At 42.5% G+C, this 21,894-nt stretch overlaps 1 protein-coding gene across 3 annotated transcripts; it reads left to right on the top strand.

Annotated features, from left to right (window-relative positions):
* Positions 1-371: 371 nt before the first annotated feature.
* On the top strand, positions 372-21,595 carry LOC105473407 (solute carrier family 35 member E3). Of its 3 annotated transcripts, none has more exons than XM_011727215.3 (5): positions 372-974; positions 2,144-2,254; positions 6,153-6,311; positions 12,749-12,831; positions 13,633-17,351. In XM_011727215.3, the coding sequence occupies exons 1-5, from the start codon at positions 573-575 to the stop codon at positions 13,676-13,678; spliced, it is 801 nt and encodes a 266-aa protein (XP_011725517.2). In that variant the 5' UTR covers positions 372-572; the 3' UTR covers positions 13,679-17,351. The 3 variants fall into 3 exon arrangements, with proteins under 3 accessions (XP_011725517.2, XP_024645961.2, XP_011725516.2); XM_024790193.2 differs by lacking the exon at positions 13,633-17,351 and adding an exon at positions 17,358-18,456 and having other exon boundaries at positions 443-974; XM_011727214.2 differs by lacking the exon at positions 13,633-17,351 and adding an exon at positions 18,324-21,595 and having other exon boundaries at positions 444-974.
* Positions 21,596-21,894: the final 299 nt, after the last annotated feature.

Below are 21,894 nucleotides of genomic sequence, written 5' to 3'. Positions count from 1 at the left end.
ATAAAAATATGCTTTCGATAAGTTCTTTCCCCCTCTGGCGAGGGCTAAATTTGCTCAGCATTTAATAGGTAAAATTGGCTAACAGTGTCTGCACAGCCAGAGAGAAGTTGTCTAGCAAATCGGGTCAGTGACACACGGGAAACAAACATCAAGAAAGGGGTCCTAGATTGGTCTAGTCAGGTAGGCGTTAGGTGACCAAGGGGGCTGGGGACCCAGAGGACAGGACAAAGACGCGAGCGTCGCGCGCCCAGGGCTCAGCGCGCCTGCGCAGGGTAGCGGCCGTTCAGCCCGCGGCTCCGGGGCGGAGGCACCGGAGCCCCGGGTCACGTGGCCGCAGGCGGAGATGGGCGGGGCGTGGGACGTGCTGCCGCGTCCTCGCTGGCTTACAGGGCGGCGGCGGGGCGTGTGTCGTCTGTTAAGAGTGCTGCTCGCCCAGGTTGATCTGTGCATGCCACTCCTGGGTCAGACGGTGAGGTTGGCGTCTGCGAGGACGCGGCGGTGGAGGAGAAGGGCAACTGGAGACAGGCCAGGCGCCCCTTCTGAGACTAAACGGCCCCGGCTTCGCGGGGATCATGGCATCGCTGGTGGACCGAATGCGGGGCCACGGGCGAATCGCCGCCGGGCTCCTGTTCAACCTGCTGGTGTCCATCTGCATTGTGTTCCTCAACAAATGGATTTATGTGCACCACGGCTTCCCCAACATGAGCCTGACCCTGGTGCACTTCGTAGTCACCTGGCTGGGCTTGTATATCTGCCAGAAGCTGGACATCTTTGCCCCCAAAAGTCTGCCGCCCTCCAAGCTCCTCCTCCTGGCCCTCAGCTTCTGTGGCTTTGTGGTCTTCACTAACCTTTCCTTGCAGAACAACACTATAGGCACCTATCAGCTGGCCAAGGCCATGACCACGCCGGTGATCATAGCCATCCAGACCTTCTGCTACCAGAAAACCTTCTCCACCAGAATCCAGCTCACGTTGGTGAGTAGCTTCAGCTTGCCAAGGCGCGGCTCTTCCGACCCACCTCCTGCACTGGCCCCGGGAAATTCGAACGCACACTGGTCTTTCCCTTCATCTTGAAATCCACAAATGAGTCATCTAAGCCAGTGAAGTTTCAGGCTTATTTTGGGGAGGGGGAAAAGGCCATCTTGTCAACCCAGAAGAGTGGGCTTGTGTGAGTTTTAGTAGCTGCCATTTGATGGAAATCGTTAAATGCTGTGATCGATAAGAAAAAACTATTGTGTGGTACAGTCCAGTGTTATCAGAGTATCTGCAAAAGCTCAAACTGAAAAACAGCCTTTCTCCCCTAGGGGAATCAAATCGTGTATGATAAAATGTGAAGAGATTTAGCATAAAGTAGGTCTCAAAATGTCTGCAGCACCATACTGCCGAGCTGTCTGCAACTTTAAATAAAAGGAGGTGGACTCAATTTTAGCACTTAGTAACTTAGTATATTTAAGGTCTTCTTCCTTTTTCTTTCTTTTTTTTTTATTTTTTTTGTTTGTTTGTTTTTGAGACGGAGTTTCACTCTTGTGGCTCGGGCTGGAGTGCAATGGCGCGATCTCGGCTCACCGCAACCCCCGCCTCCCGCGTTCAAGCGATTCTCCTGCCTTTGCCTCCCAAGTAGCTGGGATTACAGGCATGCGCCACCACGCCGGGCTAACTTTGTAGTAGAGACGGGTTTTCTCCATGTTAGTCAGGCTAGTCTCAAACTCCGACCTCAGGTGATCTGCACGCCTTGGCCTCCGAAAGCTCTGGGGTTACAGGTGTGAGCCACCGTGCCCGGCCTTATATTTAAAGTCTTTATGCTTTTATTGTTTTATATTTATGCTTATGCTGTTTAGACACTATTTCGGGGATCCATTTACTCACCTTTGTATTCATGTGGTATTTTCTTGCAAAGTGCAATATATTTACCACAAATTTAAAATAGAATTAAATGTGAATATCAATATAGATTTATCATATTTCACGTTTAGGAAATAGGATTAACAACCAGTTTTCCCAAGTGAAAAAAGAAAACATTTATACAGGTTCATTGTTTCCCAGTTATGTGTTTATCATTAGCCTTGTAAGACATTGTGAAAGGAATACTAAATTTTTGTCTCTTGAATTTAATCTGAACAACATTTACCTCTTTTTCGTTACAGATTCCTATAACTTTAGGTGTAATCCTAAATTCTTATTACGATGTGAAGTTTAATTTCCTTGGAATGGTGTTTGCTGCTCTTGGTGTTTTAGTTACATCCCTTTATCAAGTGGTTGGTAATTTTTTTTTTCTTTATGTGCCTTTTTAGCAGATTTCATAAATTTTGAAGCTGTATTCCAAGGTTTAGAAAATACAGTATAGAGACAATAGACTGTTGGGAAGAAAGCGTAATTGCTTAAGTTGACTCAAGGTGAAGAGAAGAAAGGAGACAGAGAAACTTGGGTGTGTGATGCTGACCAAATACCTACCTGTTTGTAAGTGTATAATATCCATGCTTAACAGTCTCAGCTTGGGGTGAAGTTATTTTCTGGGAAATCTTTACAAAATATGTAGTAAGACTTTATACTTCCTAAGTTTGTTTATGTTTTTTGTGTACTCTTTACTTTTAACATTGTTGTGAAGGAGTGAGTATACTTCCAGAAATCTGAACAGTAAAGAAAAATTTCAGATTTTTAGATTTTTTTGCCTCAAAAATTATACTGCTGTTGTACTTGTTTATTGGCTTTTAATAATTTGTCTAATATAGATTATTATTATATTAATATAATAGAGTAATTTATATCAATGAATATTTTACCATTTGTGCAAGCACAGTGCCTTGCCTATAGCAGATATTCATTAAAAATGTGTTAATGGATTCAGTTACTTCATTACCATAAAACCTAACAAGTATGGTTTTTGTTTCTTATGTAGTGGAGAAAAAATAACTTGCTGTAGGGGACAGTGAAACGATATTCTCTCTATACTGAAAACCTTGGTCTGGAAATTCTGTGTGTGCCTGTATGGGAAATCAAAGCCAAAATGTGTAACCAATTTTACTTTTTTCACAAACATCCACTGGTTATTAAACTAAGGCATTCCTGTTAGAAATGTTAGGAGTTCAGTAATAGAGCCCTGGCATCTTAAACATTCTAGTAGTGATCATGTCAGAGATGGTGTTTGAAAATATTCTGCAGTGAAATACATTTTCTAGTGACAGAGAAGCAGTTTAAATAAAAGAAGAGGCTAGTGAACATTCCTATTCATCTTTCTTGTTAAATGCACTTGTTTTTGCCTAGTATAGGCTATTAAACAGAGCAAGAAATTGTACTCCTTATATGTAATGGATTCAGAGTACTCACCATCTCTGTCACTATGACCATTTTTGTTCACACAAGTCTCAAAATTGCTATAGATTAGAATCAAAGGTTCTATATCCCTAAGGTAGATATTTGAAATGAGATTGACCAAGGAATGATTGTAGATTAATGGACGGTTTCTTATCAGTAAATGGTAAAGGTATTATTACAAAATAGGTATATTCCCAAAACATTCCTCTTAAAGTTGTATCTGCCCAATGTATCTTGGCATAATTTCTATGTTGTTTCTCTTATACTGCTGGAGACATTAAAAGGAGTTAAAAGACAAGTGACCAGCTATTAGCTTGAGTTGTAGAAAGATAGTTGGCTCACTCATTCATTCAGCAGACATCTTTTCCGCATTATGTTCACTGTTGAGGATACAAAGATGAAAAGCAGCTACAGTCCAGCAGTGTAGAAACACATGGAGACAGCTGGTCACAATAGCATATGTACCCCAAGGTAGGAGGAAAGTTCTGAGGAACACCAAGGAGGAAGTGGCAGCTCTAAAAGAGGGGCGGTGAGGTAAGACTTTACGGAAAAGTTAACCATTTAAATGGAAGGGCACACAGAAATGAGCTCAGCAGTAAAGGACAGCTGGTCTTTTCCTTGCAGTGTGCGTGAAAGTCTGGAGCAGTTTCGGAGAACTTGATTTGTTTGGTGAGGCTAGGCAGTCAGATGTCAGGGTCGTGAAGGCATACTAAGGAAGTGTGTCTTTATTGAGCACGCACCAGGAGAGGGGTTCAGACAGGGACTGACTTGATCGTTCCCCTTTAGAAAAGCAACTGGTGGCAAGGAAGGGTGGGTAAAAGGGAAGGAAGGGTGAAAGGCAGAGCAGTCAGGAACCTACCTGTGCTTCACGGGACAAGCAGGAAGGGCCTGGGCTAGGGCAGTGGGAATGGACAGGGAAAGGTTAAAAGGCACTCCAGGGGCCTTTTGGGGAACACATGGGAGAACCTGATTGAATGTGAGAGTGAAGAAAGTAAGGCTCTGATCCCTGAGGGGGATTATATCATCAATTATTGGAACCACGCAAGAGGAGCCCATTTGTGGAAGAAAGGCACCAGTTGATTTTAAACAAGTTCCTGCAGATTATATAAGTAGAGATGGCCAGGAGACTGGCTAATACAAGGTTAAGGATGCTTAAGGGATGAGGGAAGAACAGTAGATCTCAGCAAATAGTAAAAGACATCAGTCAGGGCAATAAAGAGGAAGGCAGACATCTGCCTAGTGCAGGAGGCAGTGAGGGAGGAGTGTAAACCGGAGGGTAGTTCTTCCAAGCAAAATTTGCAGGTTCTGCAAAGAGGGCTCGCAGGAAGGGCCACAGGGAGTCTGGACATGGCCATGGAGGTCATGGTGCCCTTAGGAGAGCATTGGAGGGGTGTTGGCAGGAGCCAGGCTGTGCTGCATTGAGGAACAGTGGAGGCTTGAGAGCCCCTGCTGTTCCAGGCAGTCCTGTGGCCAAGACACACAGCTGCCTGGAGAGGCTGCGAAAGGAAAGTGGGGTGAGCACACACCCTCTGTATCCATTTTTGCTCGTTGCTGTGCCCCGAGGAGCAGGCAGCTTAGAAGAATCAGTTCTTTGTCCTTCACATTCACAGAGAACTCTTAGTTAAAGCTGGCAGGAGTATGGTTCAAATTCCCTGCTCTTCTATTTTTGTCTTGATGAATTTCTATAGACTTAGAGTTTATGTAACAAGATACCCAGACCTACAGGAACAAGACGTATGTAGAAGTCATTCAAAAGCCTAGCTGTTCTTGCCAGATGTGATCCAAACAGTCCTGTTAGAGCTTCTTCAGAGCCTCTTTTTCAGTTATATTTGTGAAGCATTTTGTGGACAAATGGGATTTGAGGTCTTGAGATGTTGTTTCTACTGAATGGTACGGTATTTTAGGGTTAGTGATTATCCAATGTATCTAGGTGTATTGGTGGGGGATGAGGAATAGTATCCACAGAAAAGTCATCCAGAGAGAGGACAATGTCTTCTACCATTGATTGGGTTCTCCAAAGCAACTGACAAGACCACATACCTTTTCAAGCCACACACATTGGCAGCCATCTCTAACCTGCCCCATGCCCCATTGTCATCCTGTCCCCCCAACCTCTGTCTTCCTTTGTTTTTTTTTAGACAGAGTCTTGCTCTATCACCCAGGCTGGAGTGCGGTGGCGCAATCTCAGCTCACTGCAACCTCTGCCTCCTTGGTTCTCCTGCTCAGCCTCCCGAGTAGCTGGGACCACAGGCGTGCACCACCATACCTGGCTAATTGTATTTTTAGTAGAGATAGGGTTTCACCATATTGGCCAGGCTGGTCTCGAACTCCTGACCTCAGGTTATCTGCCTGCCTCGGCCTCCCAAAATGCTGGGATTACAGGTGTCAGCCACTGCTCCTGGCCCCTGTCTTCCATTTTTAAATTTTTGCCATTTTTAGAAAGAAATAAAGTCCAACACTGCATCTGTATTCCTAAGCACCTGAATTTCCATTTTTCGCTTATTTTCCCAAGATCTTTTATCCTTGTAGGCCCTCATGTGCGTTTATTTTTCCCTGTTTACTAGGATCAGGTAGAAGGAAATAGAGGACTTTTCTCCCCCTTCTAAGAATTGAGAAGAAGCTAGATTATCAGAAATTAAATTTATAGAGCTATTTTCATCCATGGTGCTTAAAGGGCATTCATATAGCTTACTGGTCTTTGAAATCCTGTAGAATAATAGACATTTTATCTTCTCCTAGTCTATACCCCACATTCCCATCTTTGTGACTCTAGTTGTTGCATCTTTGATTAAGTGATACTATTTCTTTTGTGCCAGACATGTTTTATCTCCTAATTTTCAGTGGGTAGGAGCCAAACAGCATGAATTACAAGTGAACTCAATGCAGCTGCTGTACTACCAGGCTCCGATGTCATCTGCTATGTTGCTGGTCGCTGTGCCCTTCTTTGAGCCGGTGTTTGGAGAAGGAGGAATATTTGGTCCCTGGTCAGTTTCTGCTTTGGTAAGTTCTAATTGTTTTGATATCTAAGAAACAGTATAATAATAACTCCTCCATTATTAATATAATTTTTAGTTTTCAGAGCACTATGTCCGATCCATTCTCACATTTATCTTCGTAATCACCATATAAGGAGGTAAGGTAAGGATTCTTTTTCAGATGAAGAAATTGAGGCACACAAAGGTGAAGGTACTTGCCTAGAGTGAGGCAGCTACTTAGTGGCAAAAGCAGAACTACAATTAATGTCTTCTGATGCCTGGTTACTGTACTGACCATGTCAAGCTAGAGCCCACAAATAATTTGGACATTTAGGTTAAGTTAAACTTTTTTTACAGTGAAAACATAGCTTTATAATCACTATGTCGATTTTGAACACATGTAAAAATATAAAGAAAGTGAAGGGGCCAGGCACAGTGGCTCACTCCTGTAATCCCAGCACTTTGGGAGGATAAGGTGGGCAGATCGTTTACGCTCAGGAGTTTTAAACCAACCTGGGCAACATAGGAAGACCTCATCTCTACAAAAAAATTTAAAAATTGACTGGGTGTGATGGCTCATGCCTGTAATCCCGGGACTTTGGAAAGCTGAGGCGGATGGATCACTTGAGCTCAGGAGTTCAAGACCAGCCTGGCCAACATGGCGAAATCTGGTCTCTACTAAAAATACAAAAAGATTAGCTGAGGCTGGGTGCGGTGGCTCATGCCTATAATCCCAGCGCTTTGGGAGACCAAGGCAGGCTACTCAAGAGGCTGAGGCACGAGAATTGCTTGAACCTGGGAGGTGGAGGTTGCAATGAGCCAAGATCGTGCCACTGCACTCCAGCCTGGGCCACAGAGCAAGATTCTGTCTCAAAAAAGAAATCAAAAAATTAGCCAGGCATGGTAGCACATGCCTATGGTCCCAGCTACTTGGGAGGCTGAGGTGGGAGGATCACTTGAGCCCAGGAGGTCGAGGCTGCAGTGAGCCAAGATAGCACCACTGCATTTCAGCCTGGGCAACAGAGGGAGACCCTGTCTCAAAAGAAAACCAAACCAAAACAACAACAAAAGAAAGTGAAGGGCCCCTGGAACGCTATCACACTAAAGTAATTACCGTTACCATTTTGGTGAGCATCATTTCATGGATCTCTTTTGTATAAACACATAGGTACACATGCATGTGTGTATAATTTTAGATATGGAATGATATCATAGATGCTGTTTTTATTGTGGATTCCTCTTCCCCAGCCTTCCTAGCCATACACTTTTCCACATTCCATTACTCCCTAATCCATGTCCCTTGAAGTCATGTTAATATTCTAAGTGCTTGTTCTTCCATATTTTTCTCCATGCCATATATATCCATATAAACACACACACACAGACACACACACACACACACACACCCCAATTAAACATCTATTTCTTTTTTTTTTCTTTCTTTTGAGATGGCGTCTCACTCTGTCACCCAGACTGGAGTGCAGTGGTGCAATTCTTGGCTCACTGCAACCTCCACCTCCCGGGTTCAAGCAATTCTCCTGCCTCAGACCCCCGAGTAGCTGGGACTGCAGGCGCACACCACCATGCCCAGCTAATTTTTGTATTTTTAATAGAGACGGGGTTTCACCATGTTGGCCAGGATGGTTTCGATCTCTTTATCTCAGGTCCTCCCGCCTCAGCCTCCCAAAGTGCTAGGATTACAGGCATGAGCCACCACACCCAGCCACATCTGTTTCTTTGACAAAAGTAGAATCCTATCACATATGCTTTTCTGTATCTTGCTTTTCTGACTTAATAATATCTCCTAAAAATCTCTCTAAAGCATTCTTTTCAGTGTCTGTATGTTTTGTTGTTGTTTTGTTTTGAGACAGAGTCTCACTCTGTAGTGCAGTGGCATGCTCTCTGTTCACTGCAACCTCCACCTCCCGGGTTCAAGTGATTCTTGTGCCTCAGCCTCCCAAGTAGCTGGAATTACAGGTGTGAGCCACCACACCTGGCTAATTTTTTTGTATTTTTGGTAGAGATGGGATTTCACCATGTTGGCCAGGCTGGTCTTAACCTCCTGACCTCAAGTGATCCACCCACCTGGGCCTCCCAAAGTGCTGGGATTACAGACATGAGCCACCGCGCCCAGCCAGTGTCAGTATAATAGCCCCTTTGCATATTCACTTTTTTCCAGTTCTTTACCACTATGAACAATACTGTGATAAACATCCTTGTACATCATGTGTCCTCATGTACTGATACCTTTTTTCCTATGGAAATGAGTCCCAGGAGTGGAATTGGCAAATCAAGGACATATGTATTTTGGGGACTTTTATTTTTTAGAGACAGGGTCTGGCTATATTGCCCAGCCTGGCCTCAAGCTCCTGAGCTCAAGTGATCCCCCAACCTCAGCCTCCCGCGCAGCTGGGACTAATACTTTGGGGACATTTTAAGTTAGAATGTATAATCCTCCTATGTCTCAGTTCAGGCTGCTATAACAAAACTACAATGGACTGGGTGGCTTAAACAACAGATACTCGGTTCTCACAGTTCTGAAGTCTGGAAGTCTGAGATCAGGCTGCCGGTATGGTTGGGTTCTTGGTAAAGGCCCTTTTCCTGCTTTATAGATGGCATTCTTCTTGCCGTATGCTCATCTGACAACAAGGAAGAGGAGAAGCAAGCTCTCTTGTATCTCTTCTTATCATAGGGACTAATCCCATTCATGAAGGCTCTACCCTTATGCCATAGTCACTTCCCAAAGGCCCCACCTCCCAATACCATCACACTGCGGGTGAGGATTTCAACATAGGAATTTTGGGGGGACACAAACATTCAGTCCATAACACCTTACTTATCAGGAATTCCTGCTTCCGACAAGAGTTCCCACAACTCTTGGAACACAGTTAGTGGGAATGTTTTTTTTGTTGGTCGCATCAATTTATTAAGCACCTATATAGCCCCTCTTCTCTTCCTGGCACTATTCAAAGCACTGTGTAAATATTAACTTATTTAATTTTCATAACTTTATTAGGTTGATGCTATACTAATACTATTTGTATTAGTCCATTTTATGATGTTATAAAATAATACCTGAGACTGAGTAATTTATAAAGAAAAGAGGTTTATTTTGGCTTATCATTCTGCAGACAGTACAAGAAGCATTAGTGCTGGCATCTGCTTCTAGTGAGGGCCTCAGGAAGCTTACAATCACGGTGGAAGGCGAAGGGGAAGCAGGCATGTCACATGGCGAGAGAGGGAGCAAGAGGGAGAGGGGAGGAGATGCCAGTGTCTTTTAAACAACTAGCCTTCATGAGAACTAATAGAGCAAGAACTCATTACCCGTGGGGAGGGCACCAAGCCATTCATGAGGGATCCACCCCCATAACCCAAACACCTTCTACTAGGCCTCACCTCCAACATTGGTGATCAAATTTCAACATGAGATTTGGAGGGAACAGACATCCAAACTATATCACTATTGTTACTATTTTTACTGATAAGGAAACCGAGAGATAGAGAGTTAGTAACTGGCTCGCAATCCCACAGCTAATAAGCAGAGCCACAATTTGGATCCATGCCTTCTGGGTCCAAAGTCTATATTCTCCAGTGCTCTGCTCTGCTTCCTGTTAAGTAGACCAGCAGTGGTTTCAAATTTATATATTTTAGCATATACAGTTTTTTTCTAAAGTAGAAGTCATTGGACCATCTGTCAGATAATACTTCCACTTACTTTACAAAATAGCCATCCTGGTTATCTGGTTTCAAACCATTGCATCCTGGAGACCTTATGCTACAAGGAGAGAGGATTTTTTTGTTCGCCTTCTAACAGGTTGTAAAATGAGGACAGCAGCAGAAAAGCCATTTAAAAAAAAAAAAGTCAAAGAAACCAAGACCACAGAAGGCTGAGGCCATTTAGTGTAAGGGAAAGTCATCTTCATTCCTTAATGTCCCTAGGAGGCGTCCTTGACTCAAAGTAGAGCATTGTGTCAACTAACTTTTTTTTTTTGCATATAAAGCCAGCATTACTCTAATACCAAAACCAGGAAAGGACACAACCAAAAAAGAAAACTGAAGACCAATATCCTTGATGAACATAGATGCTAAAATTTAACAAAATGCTAGCTAACTGAATCCAGTCACATATCAACAAGATAATCCACCATGATCAAGCGGGTTTCATACCAGGGATGCAAGGATGGTTTAACATACTAAAGTCAATAAATGTGATACACTACATAAACAGAATTAAAAACAAAAATCACATGATCAGCCAGGTGTGGTGGCTCACGCCTGTAATCCCAGCACTTTGGGAGGCTGAGGCGGGCAGATCACGAGGTCAGGAGATCGAGACTAGCCGAGACCATCCTGGCTAACACGGTGAAACCCCTTCTCTACTAAAAATACAAAAACAAAATTAGCCAGGCGTGGTGGCGGGCACCTGTAGTCCCAGCTACTCGGGAGGCTGAGGCAGGAGAATGGCGTGAACACGCGAGGCGGAGCTTACAGTGAGCTGAGATCGTGCCACTGCACTCCAGCCTGGGCGACAGATCAAGACTCCAAAATAAATAAATACATAAATAAATAATACATAAATAAATAATCACATGATCATCTCAATAGATGCAGAAAGAGCATTTGACAAAATCCAGCATCGCTTTATGATTAAAACCCTCAGCAAAATCGGCATACAAAGAACATACCTTAATGTAATAAGAGCCATCTATGACAAACCCACAGTCAATATAATACTGAATGGGGAAAAGTTGAAAGCATTCCATTTGAGAACTGGAACAAGACAAGGATGCCCACTCTTACCACTCCTCTTCAACATGGAACTACTTTATATTCTTCAAAGTCCCTAACAAAGTAGAGTAATTGTGTTTTTAGTGATGTGATGTGCCAAGTATCAAGAAATAGGTATGCAGCATTCTGTGAACTCAATAAAATTAGCAATGATATATTTTAGATATATTTCTAGAAACTCTTTTTAAAATCTCTAAGCAAATTTCTCTATGTTGGCTATTTAATAGACCTCACTATTGTAAATTAAATGAGGTATTACTATATTTACCTAAGTAGGACACAAATCCAATTCCTCTGGTCTTCTTAAGACTGCACTGATTTTAACACTGATAAAACCTAGATGGGGCTGGGCACAGTGGCTCATGCCTATAATCCCAACACTTTGGGAGGCCAAGATGGGAGGATCGCTTGAGCCCAGGTGTTTGAGACCAGCCTGGGCAACATGGTAAAAATCTGTCTTTACAAAAAACAAAACAAAATAACAAAACCCTACATAAGACAAAAAGCATCTTCAAATATGACATGTTTTCTTCAGAACTTAAACTTCTTAATAGTTTAGATCATGGATATTATTTTATCTAAATTCAGAAACAAAATGATTCTATAATTTGTTGGATAAAATTATGGGATAGATTTGAACAGAACATTGTATGTGTATATAGTGTTCCAACCCATTTGTCCCCCTGTTTCCAGCCAAGTTATCTATAAAAAGGAATAATATTTTTACATCTACTTTGTGGATGTACGTGAAAATTAAATGAGTGAATATATGTAAAACAGAACAATTATTGGTGCATAATAAGTGTTATGTAAGTGTAAGCTGTGATCATCGTGATTTTTATTATGTCCTCAAGTAGTTTCTAAGCTCTTTGAGGGCAGGAACTTTGTACATATTGCATTCCTCACAAGGCCTGGCCTATCTTTGTAGATATCCAATGAATGCTTATTGAGTTACATAAAAATAAAAATGAGGCCAGGTGCAGTGGCTCAGGCCTGTAATCCCAGCACTTTTGGGAGGCCAAGGCATGCAGATCACCTGAGGTCAGGAGTTCGAGACCAGCCTAGCCAACATGGTAAAACCCCATCTCTATCAAAAAATACAAAAAAAAGTAGCTGGGTGTGGTGGCATGGGCCTGTAATCCCAGCTACTGGGGAGGCTGAGGCAGAAGAATTACTTGAACCTGGGAGGCGGAGGTTGCAGTGAGTCAAGATTGCACCACTGCACTCCAGACTGGGTGACAGAGTGAGACTCCATTAAAAAAAAAAAAAAAAAAAAGAGCAATTAAGATGTTAATGTGTGGATGGTTGGGATTATAAGAATTCCTTATATTCTTTCTGCTTTTCTTTATTGTCTGATTTATAATAATAATAATGCATATGTATACTTTTCTTTAGATTAATAAGAAAAATTAACCTGGAAATTCACAATCACAGAAAGGATGTTATTGCAGTATTTTTCATTGATTCTTGTGGAAAAAATTACATTTTTTTCTAAACACTGTTCATTCTGCCTTTTTACTTGCAATTCTTACTGTCTCCCAAATTCTCTTTCTAATCTTATTTATTAATGGTTGATATTTGAATTTTTTAAAATGCCGAATGAAATGTATCTTTGCTTGATGACTATAATGATTGGATTGCTTTGCATTAATGGTTCTTTTGTTTTATTTGTAGCTTATGGTGCTGCTATCTGGAGTAATAGCTTTCATGGTGAACTTATCAATTTATTGGATCATTGGGAACACTTCACCTGTCACGTATCCTTTTCATATAACTTACAAATGCATTGTCTTTTATATTCTCCAAAACTTTCACATTCATTACCTTATTTGAATCTCACACTATTGCACGGCCTACATTGAGTAGAGAGAGTTATTTTTAGCCTTTTACTGTATCTTTACACACAATAGGATTTTAAAGAAATATGACTGAAAGGGTGAGTGTGGTGGCTCACACCTGTAATCCCAACACTTCAGGAGGCTAAGGCAGGTGGATCACTTAAGGCCAGGAGTTCAAGACCAGCCTGGATAACATGGTGAAACCCTGTCTCTACAAAAAATATATAAATTAGCTGGGTAAGGTGGTGCACGCCTGTAATCCCAGCTACTCAGGAGGGTGAGGCACAAGAATTGCTTGAACTGGGGAGTCGCAGGTTAAAGAGAGCCAAGATTGTGCCACTGTACTCCAGCCTGGGCAACAGAGCAAGACTATGTCTCAAAAAAAAAAAAAGAAAGAAATATGAACTGAGGAAATGGGTTAGCTTTTTGTGTCATGAATGTTTTTGAATTTTCTTATGTAATAGATGACCTTTTCCCTTACAAAAATTAATTCAGAGTACCATTTCTTACAGACAGTGAGATTAAATAAATATTTTTTGAATGAATAATGAGGTGGAGGTTTGGATTTTCAAACCATGTTCAGGTATTTATAGTAACAAAGTAAAGGAATGGTTAACAAATAACAAAAGATAATTTCAGGCCACTGGCATCTGGCTATGGAGTATGTGTTTGTACTTATTTGGATATGGGTGTGCCTGTTTTTCTCAATATTATTTCAAGTCAAGTAATGAAGTCATTGGCCGGGCACTATGGCTCACACCTATAATTCCAACACTGGGAGGCCGAGGCAAGAGGATCACTTGAGCTCAGGAGTGCAAGACCAGCCTGGGAAACATAGGGAGACCCTATCTCTACCAAAAAAAAAAAAAAAAAAGAAATGAAGTTATATGTTAAAGGTCAAATTCAACTGTCCATTTATACCATTCTGCTTGTCATTCTGTTTCTCTTCACATTTCACTCTGCCCCCACCCTTAGGCAAATGCAGAGAATGAATTTCCCCAGGAAGTAAATAAGTAGGATATTTGCCAACTATCAATAAAAAACAATGACGATAAGTTTTTTAGAAAACCAATACTTAACAAATATTTATTTTGTGTCAGATACTGTCAGAAATATTTTGTATGTATTAGTCCATTTAATTCTCACAGCAGCTCTGTGAGGTGGAGTCTGTCATTTTAGTTTATAGAAGAAATAGAGGCACAGAGAGGTTAGCTAGCTCACTTAAGGCCACACAGCTGACAAATGGGATGTCCAGATTTGAACCCATGCAGTCTAGTCCCAAAATTTGTACATCATGCTACCCAATCAAGACATCCAAATGTGTGCTCTGATTTAAAACATTAATTTATTCAGTAAGTATTGAATACCCACTAAACCATTGATATAAAAATATTTATATACTGAACATCTACTATGTGCCAGGCACCAGGGATACAGTAATGAACCATATAGACAGAAGTCTTTGCTCTCACAGGCTTGAATTCTGGTGAGGAAGATTAGAAATAGAAAACAATTAAATATTTATATACTACAGTGTGGGATAGTGTTAACTGCCAAGGAGTAAAAATAAGGCAGGGAAGAGAATGTGAAATGTCATAGACAGCACTGAAGTTCTAGGCAGGGCTAGTCAGGAAGGCCTTAGTGGGAAGATGACATTTGAGTAAAGACCTGAAGGAAATGCGGTTGCTCCATGCAGATCAGGAGGGAAGAATATTCCAGGCCGAGGCAACAGCAGGTGCGAGGCCCTAAAAAAACCAAGGAAGCCTGTGTGGTTGGAGCAGGTTGAGCAAAGGAGGGAATGTGGTAGGCTGAGAAGTAACACAGAACTGAATTGAGTAGGGCGTTTATGTAAGGACTGTTCCACTGAGTAAGATGGGAAGCCATTAGCATTTTGAGCAGAGAAGCGACATGATTTTACATACATTCTAATAGAAGCACTCAGTGGGCCGGGCGCAGTGGCTCACGCCTGTCATTCCAACACTTTGGAAGGCCAAGACAGGAGGATCCCTTGAGCCCAGGAGTTCGAGACCAGTCTGGGCAACATAGTAAGACCCTGATGCTACAAAAAGTTTTTTAAAATAAATCACAGAATCACTCAGGGCTCCTGTGTTGAGAATAGAATAAAGAAGAATTTCTCAACCTCTGGGCTGTTGACTTTCTGGGCTGGACGGTTCTTAGTGCAGGCCTGTTTAGTACACTGTAGGATGTTTTCAGCAGGCCTGGGCTCTACCACCAGATGCCAGTAGCATACATACCCTTTGCCCAATTGTGACAACCAAAAATGCCTCCAAAGATTGCCCACAAAGCAGAATCACCCGTGGTTGAGAACTACTGGACTGTAAGAGGCACAGGAAACTGTCAGGAGACTGCTGCAATATTCCAATGTACAAGTCATAGTGGCTACCAGTGTGGTAGCAGTGGATATAGTGAGAAGTGATTGGATTCTGGATATATTTCTAAGAAGAGCCAACAGGTTTTGCTGCCTAGTTGGATGTGGAGAAAGAGAAAACAAGGCTGATTTACATGGTTTTTGACCTGAGCACCTGGTAGAGTAGAGTTGCCATCAACTGAGGTAGGATAGCCAGAAGGAGGTTTGGGGCTGGGGAGGAAGATCAGGTGCTCAGTTTGGGGAGTATTTTTTTGTTCTTGTTTTTGAGACAGGGTCTTGCTCTTCACCCAAGCTGGAGTGAAGTGGCACGATCATGGTTCACTGCAAACTCGAACTGTTGGGTTCAAGCATTCTTCCCACCTCGGCCTTCCAAAGTGCTAGGATTACAGGTGTGAGCCCAGCTAGGTGCTTAGTTTTGGATAAACAAGTCAGAGTTCAAAGGTGACGTCTCAGCAGGAGGCATCACAAGGAGTCAGAAGTATGAAGCTGTGGTTTAAAGTGGTGAGACTGGTTGAGATTACCAAGCAAACAAGTAGAAGAAAATAAGTCCAAAGACTGAGCGTTGGGTTTGAGTCCAGTATTCGGAATTCAGAGAGATGAGAGGAACTAGCTGGAGGATGAGAAGGAGCAGTTAGAGGTGGAAGGAAGGAGGAGGGTGGCACAGAACCAGAGTGAGGAGGAGGAGGAGCGGTCGGTGTCTGCGTCAGATGCTGCTAGCAGGCCAAGTTCAAGGAGACTGGTCACCAATGAGGGGCTGAGTGAGGTGGAGGGCACTGGGTTTGACCAGAACATTCTGAAGGTTGGGGTGACAGCCTGCCTGGAGTAAAGTGCAGAACTGGAAATACCACATGTAGACTGCTCTTTTTTTTGTTGTTTTTACAAAAGGATTCATGAATAGTTTCTTTAAATTTGACTTCCTTCTAGTATAAATATGCTTAAAAGAGAAGCCTAGGAGTAAAGAAATTTAAAGTGTTAGAGCCAGTGCACATGAAGATAGCTCATAATTGAAAATAAAACATATTTTATTATGATTATTGCCAGTAACCTTGGGAAGATCCTCTGTGTCTCAGGAAGTCACCTCCATGGGATCAAGCCACCACATGCACCTGGGGACACGGCCCGTGCTCTCCCGAGGCACTGCTGCTGCCCAGCAGGAACCTCCAGGCTGCTTAGGTGGGCTTGGGGGTCAGACAGGTCCAGGTGTGAACACCAAGCTCTGCCACTACCTGTGGGCCTGACTAGTGTGGGAACTCTCAGGGTCTCACTCTGATCACTTATGAAATGTATGAAGTGGAGGAAGTGCGATCTATGATGTTGGATGGTTGTATGTGAGAGAATGTGTCAAGCTCCAAGCAGGTGTTTATGACACATAGGTACTGCTTTTGGTAACTATTATTATAGCTAGCACATGTGGTGCTTACTATATGCTAGAAGCTTCATGTATATTATTTGATCCTTACAATAACCCTGGGAGGTATTATTTTGTTCCCCTTTTATATAGTGAGGAAACTGAGGCACAGAGTGGTAGCTATTTCTAGTGTTGTAATTAGGAAAAGCACATAGGCACACCTCATACATCTCAAGAACAAGAAAGTACTCATTTATATAGAAAAAATAATTATATTTAAATATAAGTAAGTGCGTGTGTGTGTGTGTGTGTGTGTGTGTGTGAGAGTGACGGAGTTTCACTCTTGCCCAGGCTGGAGTGCAGTGGCGTGATCTCGGCTCACTGCAACCTCCACCTCTTGGGTTCAAGCAATTCTCCTGCCTGTCTCCCAAGTAGCTGGGATTACAGGCATGCACCACCACGCCCAGCTAATTTTGTATTATTAATAGAGATGGGGTTTCTCCATGTTGGTCAGGCTGATCTCACAAACTCCTGACCTCAGGTGATCCACCCACCTTGGCCTCCCAAAGTGCTGGGATTAGGATTAGAGGCGTGAGCCACCGTGCATGGCCACAGGTAATTTTTAAAGGGGGTGTGTGTGTATTTAGTTTGCTTTTTAAATATACAGTGATTTGGAAAAACCTTAATCCAGCGGCATGTTACTGGCAGTATTTTGGATTAGAACATGGGCTTTGGAGTTAAATAGACCTGTTTATGTGCGGACTCCAACTCTGCTACTTACTAGCTCTGTAATCTGGGGCATGTTACTTAAAATCTCTGAGCCTCTACAACTGTAAATAGGAAGAGTGAGCCTGCAGTGAAGGTAAACGTGATGCCTAACTTCGAAGATTTCATGTAAATCGCCCAGTATGGTGTTTGGTGTGTAGTTGGTGCTCAGTATTGCTCCCTCTCCCCCTCCCGCTTTTCCCTCCTAAACTCAAGTTAGCTCTCTGGTACCTTATTCTCACTTCATTTCCCAAGGAAACACCACTGTAAAACATAATTATAAATTGCTATACAAAATATCTTCCCTGGACCTTGTTCTGAATGTCTTTCCTTTTATATTGTATCCCTTTTCTTTTTTGGAGGTCAGTAGGAATGGTTGAGGCAGTCTTGTGTCTCTGATTAATCAATCGCTAAAACCTACCTGAAGAAACTAAGAAGTTCCCATTATTCTCTTTTTTTAGACAGCCTTGTTCTGTTGCCCAGACTAGAGTGCAGTTGTGCATTCTTGGCTCACTCCTGGGTTTCTCTCTTGTTGCCCAGGCTGGAGTGCAGTGGTACGATCTCGGCTCACCGCAACCTCCGCCACCTGGGTTCAAGCAATTCTCCTGCCTCAGGCTCCTGAATAGCTGGGATTAAAGGCATGTGCCACCACACCCAGCTAATTTTTGTATTTTTTGTAGAGACAGAGTTTCACCATGATGGCCAGGCTGGTCTCAAATTCCCAGGATCAAGAGATCCACCACCTCAGCTTCCCAAAGTGCAGGGATTACAGGCATGATCCACCACGCCTGGTCCCATTGTTCTTTACATGGGGTGGGCTGCTTTTGAGTTGTTTTATGTAGCGTGAGTGTGTGTGTAAATATACCATCTATCTTATTCTTCCTTTTTATCCTTATCCAAAAACCTCAGCTATAACATGTTTGGACACTTCAAGTTCTGCATTACTTTATTTGGAGGATACGTTTTATTTAAGGATCCACTGTCCATTAATCAGGCTCTTGGCATTTTATGTACATTATTTGGCATTCTCGCCTATACCCACTTTAAGCTCAGTGAACAGGAAGGAAGTAAGAGTAAACTGGCACAACGTCCTTAATTGGGTTTTTGTGGAGAAAAGAATGTTGTCCCAAGAAGATAAAAAATATGGTTAAGTGTGCAAGTTACTAAAAAAAAAAAAAAAAATTGGGGCCGGGTGCGGTGGCTCATGCCTGTAATCCCAGCACTTTGGGAGGCCAAGGCCAGTGGATTACCTGAGAAAAGGAGTTCGAGACCAGCCTGACCAACATGGAGAAACTCCGTCTCAACTAATAATACAAAATTAGCCAGGCGTGGTGGCGGGTGCCTGTAATCCCAGCTACTCAGGAGGCTGATGCAGGAGAATCGCTTGAACCCAGAAGGCGGAGGTTGCGGTGAGCCAAGATCATACCATTGCACTCCAGCCTGGGCAACAAGAGCGAAACTCCGTTTCAAAAAAATTTGTGACTGATTCAATGATTGAATGATTTGTCGGAATTAACACAAAGGAAATTTTATTCATATAATGACTTTTTTTAAAGTGTCTCTCTAAAAAAAACTTAATTATCTAAAACCAAAATGGTTCATGCTTCTTTTTAAAAATGATTGTATGAAATGTATGGGATGGTTGGCCGGGTGTGCTGGTGCACACCTGTAATCCCAGCTACTTGGGAGGCTGAGACATGAGAATCGCTTGAGCCTGGGAGGCGGAGCTTGCAATGGGCCGAGATAGCACCACGGCACTCCAGCCTGGGCAACAGAGCAAGACTGTCTCTCTCTCTCTCTATATATATATATATACACCATCTCATATATATGTGGGACATATATATATGGGATGGTTTGGTTATTCCCAGCAAAGTACATAAAAATTAAAGTTCTGTGATAATGACAAAGGAATTGCTGTTACTGTACTGCAAATGTGCTATGGGTTCTCAGTGTTCATTCTTCTAAGGAAGGACACACAGTAGTAGCTCTTTGCTTGCTGATAGATGGTTTCCCAATGTGAGATTTGTTATTTTGATCAGAGTATTCAAATTAGAATTTAAATCTAGCATTTCTATTTTAGTTTAGCTTCCTGATGATTTATGTAAATGAAATCTCATTTATAAAGTATAATAAAGATGAGTGTAAGACAAAATCCAATTCTAAAAGTATGATTTTTTTCTAGTAGAAAATCGGTGTAAGAAATCATACATTATTCATACATTTATAGGTCATCTCTTTGAGTTTTTGGTGAACTATAGAAACTATATGGAGTTAAAAAACAATAGCGGCCCATTGCAGTGGCTCATCCCTGTAATCCCAGCACTTTGGGAGGCCGAGGCGAGTGGATCACCTGAGGTTGGGAGTTCAAGACCAGCCTGACCAACATGGAGAAACTCCGTCTCTACTAAAAATACAAAATTAGCCCTGCATGGTGGCGCATACCTGTAATCCCAGCTATTCGGGAGGCAGAGGCAGGAGAATCGCTTGAACCCAGGAGGCAGAGGTTGCAGTGAGTCGAGATCATGCCATTGCATTCCAATCTGGGCAACAAGAGTGAAACTCCATCTCAAAAAAAAAAAAAAAAAAAGCCCTATGTGTAAATGGCTCAAAGAAAAGACTATAAATGGAATTGAACATGTTTGTTAGCTGTGTAAGCATTTTATATTGGTAATTTTTTTTTTCTTTTTTTGTCTTACTGTTAACCAAGCTAGAATGCAGTGGCACAATCATGGCTCTCTGCAGCCTCAACCTCCTGGGCTCAGGCAATCCTCCTGCCTCAGCCTCCCCAGTAGCTGGGACTACAGGCGCACACCAACACACCTGGCTGATTTTTATATTTTTTGTAGAGACAAGGTTTTGCCATGTTGCCCAGGCTGATCTCAAACTCTTGAGCTCAAGCCATCTATCTGCCTTGGCCTCTTGAAGTGCTGGGATTACAGGCCTGAGCCACCACACCTGGCCAGTAATTTCTTAATCCTGCCTCCCTGCTTCTGTTGCCTAGCCCGTACATTTGAGGCTTCCATGGAGCTTTCTGTGGTACTGACACACTTGGAGTGAACTGTGGATTTGGAGTGAACTACGTCCAGCCTTTCTAAGGTGGCTGGGGAAAATTCTTGTACAGCAAGTTGGGACAAAAGCCATATAGACACTAGGCAGAAAAATTGGGATATTAGAGGAAATATATGATTTCCACCTATGGAGTGCCACATGTTTGCAAAATGTATTTCTGCTTTTCATCTTCTTGACATCTGAATATTAAAAGCAGTGTTGATAATTTCATATAATAAATTGAGACATATCATTACTCTTGTAGTAAATAATTCATTTTCTAAATGTTATTTATCAACTTTGATGGAGAAAGCAACTCTTAAGAGAACAAAGACCAGCCTGGGCAACATAGTAAAACCCCGTCTGCAAAAAACACAAAAATTAGCCGGGCCTAGTGGCACATGCCTGTAGTTCCATCTACTTAGGAGGCTGAGGTGGGAGGATTGCTTGAGCCCAGAAGGTGCAGGTTGCAGTGAGCCGAGATCATGCCACTGCACTTCAGCCTGGGCGACAGACTGGACTCTGTCTTGGACAAAAAAAGTGGGGGAAGAGCCACAAAATATACCTTTTGGTAAGACAGTAAATTTTATGTTTTGTGTATTTTAACACAATAAAAATATGTATACACACAACCTTTGGGGTTTTTGGGATTTTTTTTTCCCTGGACTCTGAAATGAGAAGCCTCACTGAAAATCTGTTTTGGAGAATTCCAATCTGTCAGTCAGTCTCTTGTGTAATTAGTACATGTGGCTTCCTGTTTTGTTTTAAATATTCTTTGGTTCTTCTCATTTTACAAAGATATGTCTTTTTTGTGCTAAGAAGGACAGAGCAGTTATTTTTTACCAGATAAGCCTCGAGTATGTTTGTCTTATGTTTGTCTAAGAAACATTCTCTGTGGATGTTTAAATTGTAATTATTTCCCAAAAGCTGAGAAAAGTGTTTCAGCACAGTGAGGATTTGACGTCTGCACTGAGAACAGCTGAGTTAATTTGTGCCATTTAGAAATTCTTTTTTTTTTTTTTTTTTTGAGACGGAGTCTCACTCTGTTGCCCAGGCTGGAGTGCAGTGGCCGGATCTCAGCTCACTACAAGCTCCACCTCCCGGGTTCACGCCATTCTCCTGCCTCAGCCTCCCGAGTAGCTGGGACTACAGGTGCCCGCCACCTCGCCCGGCAAGTTTTTTGTATTTTTTAGTAGAGACAGGGTTTCACCGTGTTAGCCAGGATGGTCTCGATCTCCTGACCTCATGATCCGCCTGTCTCAGCCTCCCAAAGTGCTGGGATTACAGGCTTGAGCCACCGCGCCCGGCCCATTTAGAAATTCTTAACTGCAGGCTGGGTGCGGTGGCTCACGCCTGTAATCCCAGCACTTTGAGAGGCCAAGGCAGGTGGATCACCTGAGATCAGGAGTTTGAGACCAACCTGGCCAAC

Source organism: Macaca nemestrina, chromosome 10 (assembly GCF_043159975.1).
Source record: "Macaca nemestrina isolate mMacNem1 chromosome 10, mMacNem.hap1, whole genome shotgun sequence".
Lineage (NCBI taxonomy): Eukaryota > Metazoa > Chordata > Mammalia > Primates > Cercopithecidae > Macaca > Macaca nemestrina.
Note: the sequence above shows the minus strand (reverse complement) of the source record. Positions and strands in the feature narration are given on the sequence as shown.